The following is a 19,707-nucleotide window of genomic DNA, read 5'->3' on the forward strand; positions in this document are numbered from 1 at the left end:
GAGCTGCGTTCAGGGGATCTACATGATTGAGAGTGTGAGTTGGAAGCAGACCTTACAGCCATCCTTTCTTTCTGTTTCTTTCTTTCTTTGCCAAGCCAGTAACTTGCCAGCCATTTCACCTTGCTCTACATATCTTTGTTTTGTTTTTAAAATAGATAGTTCTATAGAGTGAATATATCAAGGTGTTATATCTCATATTTTAATTCTCTAGTTGGCGAAGTGTGATAGATTCTTTAGTAACCGAATGCAGATTCTCCAAGTGTTTTATCTCCTTTTCAATATATTTGAATTCATCTTTTGTTTTCCTTTTTAGAGAAGAAGCAAATGCTATGTTGTTCCCTCTAAAGTACACTTTCAGGGTATCCCAGACCTTTCAAGGCATACTGCTGTGTTCCCGTGCACTTCAAATGAACATAATCAATAAATTAATGATTTACTAGTAATGATATGTTGAATTTCCAAGACTTAGGTGTCAAAGGAGGTTCGGCAAATTCAATTGCAATAAACAGGACAGAGTGGCCAAATAGGATTCTAGGATACTAAACACAATTTGAAATCTTGGAGAAAAATGTTTTATGGAACAAAGAACAAATGTATTGTTGAATAGGATTTGTGTACACTAGAATAAAAAATAGCCTTTCATTAGGATTTTGTGCTCCATACTTCTTGTAGTCCCAAATCTTGAGTTTTATGGACAAGTACTATAGACATATTGGACAATGATTGGACATTAGTCGATGATTTATCAAAAATGGCATCAAAATACAAATAAAATCCCCCCCCCCCCCCCCCCCCCCCCCCACACACACACACACTTGGGGTCATCATGATTAGGGAAGTAGCAGTTTAGTAACATGACCTCAGACTTAATTTATTCTGGGGAAAAATACATATTTTGTCTAATCAGGATGGCAGCACCTCTAGTGTCGGATGTAAAAGAGGAATAGAAAACTTTCAACCCATCCAGATCAAAGTTGCTCATGAGCAGGTGGTAAGAGATTAGTCTCTCGTAGAAAAGCTGTCTACTCTCTTTTTATTCAAATAACACCATATTTTTGTATTTTTCAAAGTGCTATCCAAACCATTGACATTATGGCTCACAAAGTTGTATTTGAGCATTTCATTTTCAAATTCATAATCATCTTAGGAGTGACATAATAAACACAGGAAAGAAAAACAAAATAACAACACAAGACAACATAACACAATAAGCACATATAACAAGCAAGACACGAGGGGAAAAAAGTGTCCCCCCCTCTCCTAATGTGAAACATGAATTAGTAAAGAAATTAGCCGTCTAAATAAAAACATTTTCATTTTATTTAAGTGCTATATTATTAGCGAATACAAAAAACATTATGCACAAATGCTGATCATAGGCTGCCTGCTTGAGATGTTCATTCATGTCAGTGTTCTTACGAAGCATCCCAATGAGCAGAGCCTGCATGGTTTAATTAAATATTTTTTTAAACTCGGCAAAGGAAAATTGTCCATTTACTTTCCCAGTTTACTCTCACCCCATTTGTATAACGGCCAATTAGCAAAAGTGAAACGCTACTAGATATTGTATAGGCATAGATTATTTCATATACTTAACAGGGCTCCAAACAAAACAAAATTATTTCATTCTTGGCAGATCATCCGTTCAAACACAACAAGTCTCAATTATTAGACCAGGTCTCAGTAAATTAGAACTAGTCGGAGTGGTCTGCTCTGCTTGATTCCACAGAGCTGCGCAATGTCCATAACCAGAGAATTGATTGTTCATTATGGCCCCCAAAAATGCTAATAATAGCACCCAAAAATAGAAATAGCTTGTTGATCATTTGGCCCTATCAACAGACTCAGATTGAATCTACAGAATAATTTGATTTATCGTCTGATAGGTCATTAGCCTAATTAGCTAATACAACAAAAGAAATCGCATCTGTGAAGCATTTCGGCCAAACAGCCAGTGGCGATTTTAGCATGTAAATCTTGGTTGGGCAAACTCCATTTTTTTTTTAGCTGTATGACAGCAAAGCCACTACACAACACAACACAACACAACACTTCACAATACATGAATTGCACTATAATGTGATAAATTGTGCCCACAAAGTGTTAGGGCCTACATAAAGCTGTCCCAACAGCAGAGCTTTCTTTTTAGCACCTTTGAGTGAATCCTTACCACCGCTACACCTGCCTAACAGCGCAGCTAAGACTAACATAGTCAACATAACTATTTGTCCAGCACTTTTGAAATGTACAGCAACAGAATTCAGAAGATGGACTGTTCTTACAGTATTCTCCCTGTACACCAAGTCAGAACTGTAGGATATATAAAAGAGGCATATAAGCAGACAATGAAAGCTCCTACAACATTCGATGATTACATTTCTCTAAACAGGCTATATGCTACATGTGCACCACCAAATTAGAACAGTAGGCTAAGTTATGAGGGGGAAAGGGACCAAATTATTAGGGTGAGGCACATGGGCTACAAACAGCTTACTACACAACATACAGTTAGTATTACTTTATTAGCTACAGTATACATATCTCCCTGGCATATTACATAATTTATGCAGCAGCATACAAGACATTTTGGACCCACCATTGTGTTGTACTCACTTGTACAGGAAGGTGGTGCGGCAGTCCTACTTGTGGCCAGATTTTGTCATGATACTTGATCATCAAAGTCTGTCATTCTCTGGATTTATGGGGCTTTCAAGACAACTGGGAACTCTGAAAAAAACAAGGTCGAATCACGACATCAGTGATCTTCAGGTCGGAGCTCTAGAAAGACGCCGAGTTCCCGACTTGGAATTCCGAGTTGGATGATCATTCAAAATGTATATTCCCAGTCGGAGTACATTTCTTCCCAAGTTCCCAGCTGTCTTGAACTCCCTGAAATCGGATATTTCCCTGTTCCGAGTTTCCAGTTGTTGTGAACGCGCAAAAAGGCATGCTGGATTGACAGCATGGCCAATGTATTCAACCTTTTCTGGCCCATGGGGTTGCGTGTGAATGTTAATCCTTTTAACGTGGAAAATAGACGAATTAAACCCAGACTTGGACCACACACCCTCTCCACTGAATAGCAGGGGAAGCAAAACAGTGATTGCTTTGCAATGCTTGCAGTTAGTCACTGATTCCTTCCAAACCACTCATTGTTGAATTTGCGATTTCGTACTTGGTGTGTTATGTTTATGTCCAATGGCCGATGAGCACCGATACGTTAGTTTTATCTGTGGCCAATGACCTTGAGCCTTTTTGGATGGACACTTCTAAATGTAAATCTATGGCAGCACCCAAGGGGGCTTAAACTTTCTAGCTCTCCCTGTAGATTTTGTGGTGAGGTAATGTGACAGAACACTGAGCCAATCACAGTGCAACTAGAGATGTACCAAACCCTATGCTCTGTATTTTCCACTGGCTGGCCCTCCACCACAGAAAGCACAGAGCTAGGCTGTCTGTATGTAGCTTTATTAACTCAATATATATTTTTTAACATTATTTGCAAACTGATATGTGACATGTATTAATTTCAAAATAACATGCAATAACAGGCTCAGCCCATTCTGCCCTGAATGACGGGTCGCCACTGGCTGTAGCCTAGGCCTACTTGAATCTTAAGAGGCAGCATAACCCACAAATGAGAGCACCCAAAAATAAAATACATATTTCCATCAGACTGGAAGTGGAGCTAGGCTATTGTCCAAATTATCAGACGGGAGATGGACGGAGCTGTTGCTCATTGGGCCAAGAATTGGTTTGAATACCATAGTGATTCTCGGTGTCTTTGGAGTCTCTGAATGATATTGTGATGTCCCGGAAAGTGACAATCAGCCTGCAGGGAAATAGCAGGGCATATCTGACTTTTGTATCCCGCAGGTGGGTACGCACTTTGTTGAACGATGCCCTGTCTTTCATCAGTTCAGCAGAGACATCCAGGTAGATGTGCACTCTCTGGCCCTGGTACTTCAGATTGCCAGCAGCCTTACCAGCCAGCCGCACAATGGTCCGCATCGTCTGACGATTTCCTCAGATCCTCAAAAAGCTCTACAGCTGCACCGGAGACAGCATCTTGACTGGCTGCATCACCGCTTGGTATGGCAACTGCTTGGCATTCGAGCACAAGGTGCTACAGAGGGTAGTGTGTACGGCCCAGTACATCACTGGTCCGAGCTCCGTGCCATCCAGGACCTCTATACCTGGTAGTGTCAAAGGAAGACCCTAAAAATTGTCAAAGACTCCAGTCAACCATCTCATAGAATGTTCTTTCTGCTACCGCACGGCATACGGAACCATGCACCAAGTCTGGAACCAACAGGACCTTGAACAGCTTCTACCCCTAAGCCATAAGACTTCTAAATAGTTAACCAAATAGCTACCCTGACTCTCTGAATTGACCCTTTTTTAACTTACTCTATTGACTCACGACATACGCTGCTGCTACTGTTTATTATCTATTATGTTGCCTAGTCACACATACAGTTGAAGTCGGAAGTTTACATACACTTAGGCTGGAGTCATTAAAACGTATTTTTCAACCACTCCACAAATTTCTTGTTAACAAACTATAGTTTTGGCAAGTCGGTTAGGACATCTACCTTGTGCATGACACAAGTAATTTTCTAACAATTGTTTACAGACAGATTATTTAACTTATAATTCACTGTATCACAATTCCAGTGGGTCAGAAGTTTACGTACACTAAATTGACTGTGCCTTTAAATAGCTTGGAAAATTCCAGAAAATTATGTCATGGCTTTAGAAGCTTCTGATAGGCTAATTGACATAATTTGAGTCAATTGGAGGTGTACCTGTGGATGTATTTCAAGACATACCTTCAAACTCAGTGTCTCTTTGCTTGATATCATGGGGAAAACAAAATAAATCATCCAAGACCTCAGAAAAACAGACATCCACAAATCTGGTTCATCATTGGGAGCAATTTCCAAACACCTGAAGGTAGCACGACGTGTTCTGTCTCCTAGAGATTAATGTACTTTGGTGCAAAGAGTTCAACTCAATCCCAGAACAACAGCAAAGGACCCTGGGAAGATGCTGGAGGAAACAGGTACAAAAGTATCTATATCCACAGTACAACAAATCCTATATCGACATAACCTGAAAGGCCGCTCAGCAAGAAAGAAGCCACTGCTCCAAACCAGCCATAGTAAAGCCAGACTACCGTTTACAACTGCACATGGGGACAAATGTCATACTTTTTGGAGAAATGTCCTCTGGTCTGATTAAATAGAAATATAACTGTTTATCCATAATGACCATTTTTATGTTTGGAGGAAAAAGGGGGAAGTTTGCAAGCCGAAGAACACCATCCCAACCGTGAAGCATGAGGGTGGCAGCATCATGTTGTGGAGATGCTTTGCTGCAGGAGGGACTGGTGCACTTCACAAAATAGATGGCATCATGAGGCGAGAAATTTATGTGGATATATTGAAGCAACATCACAAGACATCAGTCAGGAAGTTAAAGCTTGGTTGCAAATGGGTCTTCCAAATGGACATTGACACCAAGCATACTTCCAAAGTTGTGGCAAAATGGCTTAAGAACAACAAAGTCAAGGTATTGGAGTGGTCATCACGAAGCCCTGAACTCAACCCTATAGAACATTTGTGGGTAGAACTGAAAAGGTGAGTGCGAGCAAGGAGGCCTACAAACCTGAATCAGTTACACCAGCTCTGTCAGGAGGAATGGGTCAAAATTCACCCAATTTATTGTGGGAAGATTATGGAAGGCTACCTGAAACGTTTGACCCAAGTTAAACAATTTAAAGACAATGCTACAAAATACTAATTGAGTGTATGTAAACTTCTGACCCACTGGGAATGTGATGAAAGAATAAAAGCTGAAATAAATTATTCTCTCTACTATAATTCTGACACTTCACATTCTTAAAATAAAATGGCGATACTAACTGACCTAAAACAGGGAATATTTACTAGGATTAAATGTCAGGAATTGTGAAAAACTGAGTTTAAATGTACTTGGCGAAAGTGTATGTAAACTTCAGACTTCAACTGTATCTACAGTACCTCTATCTCATACCCCTGCACATTGACTCTTTACTGGTACCCAGTGTATATACTGTAGCCACGTTACTCATTGTGTATTTATTCCTCTTGTTATTATTGTCCCCCACAATGAAATCGGCGAGGGATCAGTCTCTGTCTGTCAGTTCGTACATTAGTCACACACGATATCTCAGACAGCACTGGCCCGATTTTGACCAAACTTGGGTAAATGATGCGTCTTGCCATAGAGATCCGGCATTTACAAGATTACACTGATTGGCCCAAGGTGAGAGCTATAGTAAATCATTTATTTGTCACACCAGACAGGAAGACACGAAGCAAGAGGGATAACTGGGCCCAACATCTGTCTTCTACAGCATGTGGCGTTGTTTCATTTTTTCCGCTCACCAAACGAGGTCAGCGAGAGTGCCGAATAATGGTAAAAAACAAAATGGTGGTTTATTTGATGGAATATAAGTTTTGTAGTGCTGAGGTTGTTATGAATGTAGTGATACTGATAAGTTTACAAAAAAAAACAGAGGAAAAAACCTTGTTTCCATCTATTGCCTATTGAAAACTACCTCAGCTCCACTCATAGAGATGCACTGCCACTCTGTGGAAATAAAGTGTACTGCAGCTGAGACTCACTTCCAGTACCTACAGATTATTTTAATTTGAGCCAGATTGCTACAGCAGGAAAATAATCTTGCAGAGACAGGAAATGTGAATTATTATGTGGATTATAATTAAGGTACATTTTTGTAGGGCTTGATACATATTTCGTAAGGGTAAGTCTAAAATTTCAAAGTGGAAAATACAAACTGCAGGAGCTTTTTAAAACCTCAAATAAACTTCAAGTAATTATATGTCCTGCATTGCAGGACAGTTCTCCTGCAACAGGGTGATCAAATTAAGATAATGCACCTCTACCCAGAGAGCTGAATCAATCTGTATTGATATGAAAGAACTGCACAGGTGAAAGAAAATTCCTGGTTTGTACAGTGCATTCGGAAAGTATTCCGTATTCCGAATGTTCAGTGGTGGAAAAAGTAAATGTAATTGCTAAAATATACTTAGGTATAAATCATTTCAAATTCCTTATATTAAGCAAACCAGACGGCACCATTTTCTTGTTGTTTTTTAATGTATGGATAGCCAGGTCCATATTCTAACACTCAGGCATAATTTACAAACAAAGCATTTGTGTTTAGTGAGTCCATCAGATCAGAGGAAGCAGAGATGGCCAGGGATGTACGTGACCATTTACTTGTCCTGCTAAGCATTCAAAATGTAACTGGTACTTTTGGGAGTCAGGGAAAATGTATGGAGTAAAAAGTACATTATTTTCTTCAGGAATGTAGTGAAGTAAAAGTAAAAGTAGTCAAAAATATAAATAGCAAAGGAAAGTACAGATACCCCCCAAAACTACTTATGTAATATTTTAAAGTATTTACACTGAAATACTTTACACCACTGGTTATGTTACAGCCTTATTTTAAAATGGATTAAATGTTTTTTCCCCCCCTCATCAATCTACACGTAATACCCCAAACTGGTTTTTAGAAAATTTTTCAAATGTATAAAAAAATATATATCTGAAATATCACATTTACATAAGTATTCAGACCCTTCACTCAGTACTTTGTTGTAGCACCTTTGGCAGTGATTACAGCCTCAAGTCTAATTGGGTATGACGCTACAAGCTTGGCACACCTGTATTTGGGGAGTTTCCCCCATTCTTCTCTGCAAATCCTCTAAAGCTCTGCAAATCCTCTAAAGCTCTGTCATCAGGTTGGATGGGGAGTGTCACTGCACAGCTATTTTCAGGTCTCTCCAGAGATGTTCGAATGGGTTCAAGTCTGGGGTCTGGCTGGGCCACTCAGGGACATTCAGAGACTTGTCTCAAAGCCACTCCTGCATTGTCTTGGCAGTGTGATTAGGGTCGTTGTCCTGTTGGAAGGTAAACCTTCGCCCCAGTCTGGGGTCCTGAGCGCTCTGGAGCAGGTTCTCATCAAGGATCACTCGGCACTTTACTCCGTTCATCTTTCCCCCGGTCCTGACTAGTCTCCCAGTCCCTGGTGCTGAAAAACATCCCCACAGCATGATGCTGCCACCACCATGATTCAGTGTAGGGATTGTACCAGGTTTCCTCTAGACGTGATGCTTGGCGTTCAAGCCAAAGAGTTCCATCTTTTGGCAAACTCCAAGCGGGTTGTCATGTGCCTTTTACTGAGGAATGGCTTCTGTCGGTCCACTCTACCATAAAGGCCTGATTGGTGGAGTACTGCAGAGATGGTTGTCCTTCTGGAAGGTTCTCCCATTTCCACATAGGAACTCTGGAACTCTGTCAGAGTGATCATCGGGTACTCGGTGACCTCCCTGACCGAGGCCCTTCACCAATTCCTCAGGTTGGCCGGGCGGCCAGCTCTAGGAAGACTGTGTTTCTAAATGTATGTCTGTTTTTATTTTTAATAAATTGGCAAACGTTTAAAAAATATGTTTTTGCTTTGTCATTATGGGGTATTGTGTGTAGATTGATGAGGAAAATGTTTTATTTAATCAATTTTAGAATAAGGCTGTAACGTAACAAAATGTGGAAAAACGGAATAGGTTTGAATACTTTCCAAATGCACTGTACGTGCATGTAGATCAATGCAAATTAAGTATAGGGCATGAGCAGAGGAAACCCCACTAGACTATTGAGATGCTCCCTATGGTGGTTTCAGTACCTTCAAACAGATGGCCCCAGACCAGAGCCAGCGATAGATCAGGCATTTTCTAGAGGTTCAAACAGATTACGGATCATAACCTGACCTGACCCAACTCTCCCTCATGCATTTGACGGCTTTACAGTGACCTGTGCTGTAACCCTGTTGCTCAACCCTGGACCATGTGTACACTCTATGGCAGTTTCCCTTTCATAATCCCTGGACTGGTTACACATCATACACAATCTTTGCACTTTCACCTAATTTAGCCTCTGATGTAGTTTCTCTGAATCTTTGTATGTTGGCCTTAGAATCCTATACTAATGCCTCTCTCAAGAAATCTGGACCTTATGACACAGAACAGGATGGTTGGAACCCCGAGCTGGCTGTACCCCCTCATTTGTTACATTGGTGGCAGTGGTGGGATAATACTAGAGTCTCTTAATCATTACACTATTAATAGTGGACATTCATGTACTAAGGAGCCTTTGGTCCATGCACCATCCAGGACTGTATATGACTGGATAGCAGAGGGGGTTCACAATCAGTAGGCCTAGCTGCCTGTACAGATCTGGGGCAAAGTAGAGCTCTGAATGCTGGGTCAAAGGAGGAGTGGGTCGCATCACTGCATTTAAAAACTGAGATAAGCCAATCCAGCTGTCACATGCTGCTGTCTGTCACGGAAGGAAGGAGGCATCACATGGTTTCAAAATGCTTCCAGGTTAGTTTCAGTTCATTCACAAAGGGCCCTGGTGAAACAGGGTAAATGTTTGACCAGCTGTTCTTATTGCTGTGAGAGGCAGCAGCAATGTTTCTCAAGAGAGGCCTATGGCATACAGTATGTGTACAGTGTACAGACAGGGGTCTATTGTAATCGGGGATGTCTTATAATCTATCATTATGCACCTAGTCCTGCATGACGTCTAGCCCACTTTCTTTCAGGAAACTGAAATCATGCCAGGGTGTTTGGTCTAATTATGATGTCATCAAAGGGTCTTCATAAAGGTAAGCAGATCAAACAAAAAGGGAATTACAGTACTAAAAGAGGCAACATTTTCCATATTCATAGAGTCCAAAACTATAATTTGGGGGTTTGGCTGTGCTCTAAGGATGGCTATACAGTAATAGGAAATCTATTTTATTTTGATCTCTGACCTATGCACTGCTCAAAAGGACCATTTCACCAGCAGGTGTCTCTATTTCCAAAGCCTAAATCGTGCTCACAAAAACACACACACACCCATAAGCACACGGCCAATAACAGGATGTTTACAGTTTCCCACAATCCTTGGCAGTTTATTGATTGTATTGAGGGTTCTATATACACACAGTCTACACCCTGTGGCTACAGTGCTATTTTCCTTTCACCCTGCATCCCCATCAATGCCATTTTAAGTACAGGCAACAGGGACTGTTGTTATTGGGTATTCTTATGAGGTATTCTTATGAGTTGCATGGTGAATGACAGAGAGAAAAAAACAGTAGGCCAGTGGAAACATATTGTAAACACAAATTATTCATAGCACAAAACACCGAGAGATTAATTTCAAATGACAGCAGGATATTAAACACATTGTTTATAAACATGCCATAAGTTATTTAGTGAATGTATATTGGTAATATAGCTTGCGCTGTGTGGTTTTGGCTGCATTATTGACCTCACTGCGCAGACATGACGCGTCTGAATGTACTTTAAATACACCCGCCGCGAGACTGTCGATAATGTAACTCCGTGAAATGTAATTGGTGGTGGTAGATTTGTTTACCATATTTGGCCAGATAGCAACACAGCGCGTATGGGAATTGGACAGGGGTGGCCGTCATTCACAAAATTCAGTCCCCTAGGACCACTGTATGTGCTAGAAATGTACAAACAAAGCGTTGGCTCACGGGACTTGTGGTCCAAAACAAATAAAAATAAGACATCCTTATTTTGGGGAACATGGTAATCCTCTCATATTTGATATTACTTAATATAATTATTCTATATTATATTTTCATGAACACGTGAACTGTCTAAATTCCAATCTTTTCCATATTGTTTTTGCACTGTACTGACCATCTTGTCTTGTGATTCGAGAGAATGGAATCATTTCATCAGCGGCGCTCGTGTTGTGGCAGGAGTTTTGTGGCATACATATCCCATTTGCACCGCTCTGTCTTGATTGGCTACCGGCTGGTGTCACTCAAGGGGGCGCTACTTACGCTACTGATCAGCACTCTTACAGTAAATATTTGTGTTTGCTCAACCGGTTGTAATGGTGGATGACTGAGACAGAAAAGAGAGGACTAAAACCACGAAAACAAAGTCCAGACACAACACTACGAGCCCTGAGTAGGAATAAAGCATCGTCGCAAAATGGAGGAACTCAAACACCAAGTAATGATAAACCAGTTCGTCTTGACAGCAGGTTGTGCGGCAGATCAGGCGAAGCAGCTTTTGCAAGCGGCACATTGGCAATTTGAGGTAAGGGGTTTACGATCAGTAGCGAGATGGCTAGCTAATGTTTATGTCTGTCAGCCATTGTGACAGACAGTACTTTTAGTTTTGACTGTGCTGCGATGTTCGTTATTATCATGGCTGACATTTGATGTTGCATAAGAACATTAGAAAATAGAGATCAGTATCAACACTTTTAAACTCAACTTCTAGCGTCTATTTATTTGTGTTATATATAATTGTTCTGTTGTATTTATGTATGTTATACATATCCATGAAGTAAGGCTCGACTGGGAAAAGTTTACCCGTTAGAATTTACTCTAGAGATTAAATGTACTAGCTATAGCTAATCCTGTTCCCATGCAGCGGCTAGGTGAGGCTAGAAAATGCTATTATGCAATGAAGATACATGTTCGTTTGTATTGTCTGCAGGTGATTGTTTAGTCTGAACAGTGGAATATATTTTTCACATCAAATTTGATTCAGCTCCATTGCTTATGTGCTGAATGCTTTGTAAACACAGTATTACCTATATTACACAATTCTCTACACAATTTGTATTTGTATATATTTATTTTTTAAATACATTTTCTATGTAGTAAAGGCTAAATATAATTGATCAAATTATATTTTATTTTTGTATGTTTTAGACTGCCCTCAGTGCCTTTTTTCAAGAAACGAATATTCCATACGGTCACCATCATCAGATGGTGAGTATGGGCTCTCTATTAGAATGCAGTCAACTCTTCACCCTAATCTTTTTTTAATGTAATGGTGTTATTACAATAGTATTACTAACTGTGTCAATAGTACCGATACGCCTTCTCTTAGTTCATTAATTACTTAGAAAACGATGCGTAAAGACCCCATAATGATGATGATGTAGTAACAATAACAAAGCACATGTCGGCCATGTTGTGGAGTCGGGGTTCCCATAAATAAACACACGCGTTTAGCAGCAGCAGCCACGTTTGGTTCAGCCAGCACAGCCTGCGTTCGATTAGAATGTTGATGATTTTGGAATGGAAAGAGTGATGTTGAAGGTGGATTCGAAGAAGATGTCCGTGATATATGTGTACTGCACAGTGGTGCATACACGTGAACGGAATCCACATTCTGTGTGCCCCAAACACCATGTCCTTGTGTTTCTGGGGAAAATGTATATTTCCCGTTAAACGAAGGCTGATGTTGTATTCCATTTGTCTGCCTATTTTATTACATCATTTTGAGTTGTTATAACGGTATTACATACATAAAGTAGTGCAGCTGTGATGTTTTGGGAATAGTGTAAAGAAAATATCAAGCATAAAATTGGCAGTCAGTCTGTCAACAGTGCCTGAATATTATAGAACACTTGTTATGGTTTTGCACGCCCTGGATTGCCTACTCAGTGGCACATAAGCCTTTGTGTTGAGCTGCATGGCATGGCAGCATCTAGCAACAGCTGCATTCTGGAACACACATATAGGCTAAATAAAGGATTTGGGGAAATGTTGATCAGTTTGGAGCTGAGCAGAAACCCATTCATGTGTCTGTCCAGATTCTCTCATGTCAGGTGGCCTCACCATACTAGTGGACATTTTAGTGTTAATGCTGGTCTGTGAATGCAATGATTGGTTTCAGATACGTTTAATGTGGGTGCATGTTGCTCACAGTACAGTGTATTCATACAACATTGTTCGAGCTGGAGAATATAGTGTTTTACCTGCAGCTTTTGTGATTGAAAATAAAATCCAGTAGGAGTGATTTAAAATCAAGAGCTGATAACATCTATTAGCTGTGCAGAAACTATATGTCTACCCTCCAACCTTTATTTAGCCTATATGTGTGTCACCTGAAATTACTTTAATTTAGTAAGTCAACATTGGCTCGGATATGGGTGAACCTGGGTTGTACACACGTCTTTGTGTACAGTAGCCTGAATCATATCAGTGGAGGGTATTTCATATCGCTCTGTCCATAGAGACAGAATAAATAACTTTTCAATTTCAATACAAAACAGCTTGCTCTCTGTCTCTGTGTTGTCCTGTGTAAGACCTCTAAACAAGACTGCTATATAGCCAATCAAATGGCTACCCGGACTACCGGCATTGACCCTTTTTTTGCATTAACTCTCTTGCACTGACTCTACATGCTGGACTCTACCCACACACTCACACATACTTACACTGACACCCCAACACACACACACACTACATACACTAGTGCTGAGTGATTCGTGCTTTTTGAGGTTGGTTTGGTTTTGGTTAGATTATTTAAGAAAAAAATAAGAATAGTTTTCAATTTTGGTTTCAATTTTTTTTGTGGAACATTAAATGCATTATGAAATAATGACTTTAAAGGATTTTAGAGATGTTTTATTAGGGATGCACGATATATCGGTAAGCATATCGGAATCGGACGATATTAGCTAAAAATGTCAACATCGGCATTAGCCCGATGTCTAGTTTAACGCTGACGTGCATACCTGTATAACGTTGGTAGAGGATGCAATGACGCCACGAAAAATACAGCGCTACACGTGCAACACAGCATTCCTAACCTAGCCCACAATGTCTGCTGTGTGGATCTATTATGACGTTTCAAAGGAAGATAACAGGAAGGCCATATGCAACGTTTGCGCTGCTATTATTTCCAGAGGAGGGGAGAAAGTGAAATATTTCAATACCACAAACCTGATTACTCATTTGAAAGTGCATCACCCCCAGACGTTCAGAGACTACTTAGAACAAAAGCAGAAAAAAACTAAGCAAACACTTCCAACAACTAAACAAGTTCAAGTTGAACAGTCATTTGAAAGAGTAAGAACATTTCAGCAAGACAACTCAAAGGCGAAATCCATTAATGCCAAGAAAATGGAATTCATTGCCCTTGACAATCAACCGTTCTCTATTGTGGAGGATGTTGGCTTTCACCGACTGGTTGAGCACCCCGAGCCCCGGTACACACTACCAAGTAGGCGCTATTTTTCAGATGTTGCCCTACCGGAGTTACACAATATTGTTGAAACCACATCCATGAGCTACTTGCTATGGGCTTCACTGCTATTAGCTTCACGACTGACATTTGGACCAGCGATGTCAGCCCCACGAGCATGTGGAGACTGACAGCATAGTGGTTCAACAAGGATTTCGTACTGAGGAAAGCCGTATTGCTCAAGAATGTGCTGGTTCTCATACAGCTGCTGCCATTTCAATGGCATTTGAGAACATGTTTGAAACTTGGAAACATGAACACTCCTAGCTCCATTCGATCAACTGACTCCAGAAATAAGCTCATCAACTGCGTCTGCAGCAGACGTCATACCCTCTGTCATGGCATTGAAACACCTGCTCAACAAAACTGCCAACACAGACCATGGGGTTAAAACTTACAAAAGTACTCTGCTAGAGGCTGTGAACAAGCGATTCGGTGGCATTCTCTCCGAGCCTTTTTACGGTGTCGCCATCATGCTCAATGCTAGGTACAAGGACCGCTACTTCGATGCAGACAAGAAACAGGGTTTACGTGAAATGTTAGACACAGCTGGACAAGATGGAAACAGACACTGTGACTGTGTGCACCGAGGAAGAGAACCCACGACAGAAGAGGTAATGGACAGACAGAGCTGAAACCTAACTGCTTGACATGTATGATGAAAAACTGGTTGAGAATGAAGCAACTGATCAAAAATCACTGCGCAAACGAAACAGCACAGCAAGTAAGTGAAATAAATATGTTTTGATTATGTTTTACTGGTAATGCCAACAAAATAATTTTTGGGTCAGTGTGTGTGTGTGTATGTATGTGTGTGTGTTTCAACTATATAACTGTACTAGAATGCTTGAAAGGACTCAAGAATTTTAAATATCGGTTATCGGTATCAGTTTTTTTGTCAAGGAAAATATTGGATATCGGTATCGGCCAAAAATATCGACATCCCTGTTTTTTATGAAAATTCCAAAGCCAAAAATAGTGAACATTCAATTGTCAAAACATTGAAAATATTCCATTGTCTCTGTCAAGTCCACATTGGTTAGACGTCAATAGAAAAATAGGAAATAACTATATTTTATTGAATTACTTCAATATTTTTAATTTCTTAAAGTCCTCATCTCTGCTCAGGCAGTAGCAGCCAGCCAGCCAAACAGCATTATCTCTGTGCTCCCCATACTGTAGTCTTAGGCTAACCTAGTTCTTCAAAGTAGACAAGGCATACTTTCACAAACTGTCTCTATTCCCTCTCTCCTTGTTGTGTTGTGTACATTCCCCTATCATGTAGTCTATGCGATCTGTGTTTATCTAACCTAATGCAGCTGGCATAAAAGTGTATCCATTTTTGTCCGAGCCGGAAAGAACAGGCGCAATGGATTTTGGTCATTGTGGTACCACGTTTCTGCGCAAAACTTTTTTGAATATTTGCTCAGTAAAAATGACATCTCCTTTCAGCCCAGCGTCCCACATAGTTCTTGACTTTCTATTGTGAATTATTTGATTTCTCTCTAGAGAAACAGTACGTTGAGCTCACAAAAAAATGACATTTTGGTTCATCGCACAGCACTAGCCCACACACACATAACATGCACACACATGCATACTGACCCCACACACTCACACACACACTCACCCTCACAGGCTGCTGCTTCTTTCGATTATCTATCGTGTTGCCTACTTTACCCCTACCTATATGTACATAGCTACCTCAATTACATCATACCCCTGCACATCAACTTGGTACTGATACTCCCTTTATATGTTATTTTTACTCGTTGTTATTCATTATTCACTGTGTATTAGATCCTCGTGTCACTATTTCTGTATACATATATCTTTAGTTTTAACTCTGCATCGTTGGAAAATGACCATTATGTAAGCATTTCACTGTTAGTCTACACCTGCTGTTTACGAAGCATGGATCAAAAAGGGGCTTAGGTGTTGGGCATGGCGATCGGCCCACCTGCGCAGCTGAATGTAAGAGATAATTTTATAGGCCCCCATCTTGGCAGTGTAGAGACATTTTTTAATTTTTAAGCCAATTTCCTGCAATTGTACATATTTCTCCATGGAGCCGAGAGAAATTTTTTCAGTTCTAATGCAAATTTCCTGCAATTCCACACATTATGCCATTGAGAGAAAATGTTGTCGTTTTAAAGCAAATTTTCTTCAATTCTATGCATTTTCCATGGCTAATTGCTGTGTTCTAGATATACTGCTAAATTCATTGTTTTTGGAATTTACAATTGTACATTATCTTTTCTACATACTTTTAAAATCTGGTTTTAGTAATTGAAGTTTACACTGAAAGCTTTTTTCCATCCCAAAAATGAATTTCACTGTTTGGAAAAAAAAACGCCCGCCCAAGTATTTCAATGGCAGAAAAAAATCCCTGTGTGTGTTAGTCTACTTCATGGCAGGCTGCAGCCATTGCCAATGCCAACTCCCTGGAGCTTATCAGCGTAGCTTGGCTATAGAGACTTAATCCACTTTGCTTCAGTATTTCCTCCGACTGGCACATTTTATTGTGATTGACAAACCTGATGGATGCAGGGAAAAGCTCAGCGCCATACGTTTCTTTAGTCTATGCTCATGAATTCCCATAAAATGTTCATCATCCTCAGTATGATGAGATGATAACTGTTCCAGACTATGCTATAAAATATTCTCCTTATCAAGTCTAAATTGTATTAGGATTTACCCTAGAATCAACACATTCTACCCATGAGTCTTTTCAGCCACAGATGACCAATTTAATATCAACCATCTCCAGTAGCGGAATGCAGCTCCCCTCTTTCTTCCTGCATTAGGTTGTGAAACATGGTAGATTTAGCCTAGCAAAGAATAAAGAAAGCCAGGGGAGTGCTGCAAAGCCCTGCCCGTTCCCTGGCACAACATAAACAAACGTTCATCTTTGCACAGACACGTATTTGAGGTGTGTGTGTCAGAGAGGGAAAGGGATGGTAATGTGGGATGTGTTTTGTACACAATGTTTTTTTAGAGAGCATGACAGGCTTCAAACGAGTCATGTGGCTATGGGTAGAATACTAATGAAGGATCCTCTAATTGACAACACAAAGACTAAAGGCCGTGAAAGCAGACTCTTTAATGTGGACTTTCTCTTCTCTGAGCCTGTTCATATTGATATAAAGGGCCTAGGGACAAGCATTGTGTCTGTCATTAAAGTGAGAGTTAGCCTAGCCATGGTGGAGTTAGGAGCCAACCACTCAGTGAGGAGCTTGCATGAGTAACGGGCCTAAGTAGGATCAGCTTTCCCTCCCTAAATCCTAACCTTAACCATTAGGAGAACTACAGACTTCCAGATCAGTGGCAAGGAGAATCTTACTCGTACTTGCCATACTCTTGTCTGGATAGTCCCCCTGCCCTTCCTGCTCCCCTTGCCTCACCTTGGCTGTCTCTTCCTCCTGGCCCAGTGTTCATTTCATCAACAATAACTCGGACAAACAATACTCGTCAATAACCTATTTTTTCTGACTTAAACTATGACGATAACGAGACGCGATGCCCTGGAAAAAAACACTAACTATTACAAATGACTATTTTAGTTGATGAAAATGTGATGAGACGAGAATTCCACGTGAGTCTAATGGACATTTCATTTGACGTGAAGCTTCTTTCCATCTGTTTTGTCCAGAGTCCTAAGCAGGCATGCAGTCTCCTCATGTCCTAAGCAGGCATGCAGTCTCCTCATGTCCTAAGCAGGCATGCAGTCTCCTCATGTCCTAAGCAGGCATGCAGTCTCCTCATGTCCTAAGCAGGCATGAAGAATATTAATTGCAGTCTCCTCATGTCCTAAGCAGGCATGCAGAATATTTAATGCAGTCTCCTCATGTCCTAAGCAGGCATGCAGAATATTTAATGCAGTCTCCTCATGTCCTAAGCAGGCATGCAGAATATTTAATGCAATCTCCTCATGTCCTAAGCAGGCATGCAGAATATTTAATGCAGTCTCCTCATGTCCTAAGCAGGCATGCAGAATATTTAATGCAGAATATTTAATGCAGTCTCCTCATGTCCTAAGCAGGCATGCAGAATATTTAATGCAGTCTCCTCATGTCCTAAGCAGGCATGCAGAATATTTAATGCAGTCTCCTCATGTCCTAAGCAGGCATGCAGAATATTTAATGCAGTCTCCTCATGTCCTAAGCAGGCATGCAGAATATTTAATGCAGTCTCCTCATGTCCTAAGCAGGCATGCAGAATATTTAATGCAGTCTCCTCATGTCCTAAGCAGGCATGCAGAATATTTAATGCAGTCTCCTCATGGGCAGGATTTACATCTTTCAGTTGCGGGGTATGATTGAGCTGATCTGCCCGGCTTTCCCTGCACAGCTCTCAGGCAGTCTTTTGAACTGATGCGATGCCTGGGCACTTGTAACTAACCTCAACTAGAAACAATGTTTACTCTCTTTTACTTTCATGTAGGCTATTTTTGCTTTGATCACATTAGAAGCTCTATATAACTAAAACTAAAGAAGGATGAAATGACAAAAATGTGACTAAAACTAAAAATGTATTGTTAGATTTAAACAAAATCTAAAATAGCTGCCAAAATTAACACTGCCCCTGTCCCTCCTGACTCCGGTCCTAAGCAGCCGGTCTGTGCTCGGCCATGTTTAGATTTGCCTTTTTGTTGTGTCTCGTCGGCTCTCCCCTCAGCGGTTTCCCTCTCCACACACTCTCTGCCCATACAAACAGTGCCACCGCAACACATTCCAACAGGAAGCCAGGCTCCGGGTTCCCCAAAATGGACTCTTTCAGAGCAGCAGGGGCTAGTTAGGCTGCAGACACAGAGCTAACTATCTGGCTATGTTTTGGTAGAGCCTCGACAGAGGCCATAGTGTCGGTCTCTGGGTGTATGAGCTGGGAGACTTTCTGAATGGGAGGTGGTGAAGCCACTGACTCAGTGAAGTGTGTGTGTGTGTGTGTGTACGTATGTGCACGTGCGCATTAATGCGAACGCTATTTATATTTACACGAGAAACAAAATCACATGCATATACTTACCAGAAACTATTCCTCCATCCATCCCTCTCCCTCCCCCATCCCTCCATCCCCTCCCTCACAACCTCAGAGTATGCATAGTGCCAGGAAATAATCTTTCAACTACTCTTAACATGCTCTGCGGTCCAATCCTTTCTTGACTACGTCACTGTACCCAGATGATAGTTAGCCAGCGACTGTGAATGCCAGCATTGTAAAGAGTGGTTCATTTGACCTCAAAATGACATATGGAGCCTATTGGTTTGTTCATTGATCAGCTAGACCTGCCCTAGACCTACAATATCACACCAGACATGAATGAACAATGACATCCATATCTGCACACTGTATATTTGTGTTTGAGTGAGTCATTTCCCCTGGTAGTCAAATCCACAGGCTTATGTTGTATTAGCCTTTATAAACTGTATTTCCTGGTTGTTAGTGTAGCTGGCTGTCTAGGTTAGTTATCGGTCACATGGGTCACATGTGATGTAGTGGAAGTCAATCCACTTCCTCTTCCCAGGTCACATGATGCTTCATTCACTTTACTACAGTTGTA

At 40.8% G+C, this 19,707-nt stretch overlaps 1 protein-coding gene across 2 annotated transcripts in view; it reads left to right on the forward strand.

Annotated features, from left to right (window-relative positions):
• The first annotated feature begins 10,929 nt into the window (after positions 1 to 10,929).
• Positions 10,930 to 19,707, forward strand: part of LOC118942053 (UBA-like domain-containing protein 1) — a 31,425-nt gene continuing 22,647 nt past the window's right edge. The window contains exons 1-2 of one of the 2 annotated variants that reach the window (XM_036955993.2): positions 10,930 to 11,198; positions 11,822 to 11,881. In XM_036955993.2, the coding sequence (XP_036811888.1) occupies positions 11,091 to 11,198; positions 11,822 to 11,881 (168 nt within the window). In that variant the 5' untranslated portion in view covers positions 10,930 to 11,090. The remainder of the gene's footprint in view (positions 11,199 to 11,821; positions 11,882 to 19,707) is intronic. The other variant, XM_036955994.2, reaches the window with a different exon arrangement.

Source organism: Oncorhynchus mykiss, chromosome 20 (assembly GCF_057628025.1).
Source record: "Oncorhynchus mykiss isolate SJ-2025 chromosome 20, ASM5762802v1, whole genome shotgun sequence".
In the NCBI taxonomy this organism is placed as follows: Eukaryota; Metazoa; Chordata; class Actinopteri; order Salmoniformes; family Salmonidae; genus Oncorhynchus; species Oncorhynchus mykiss.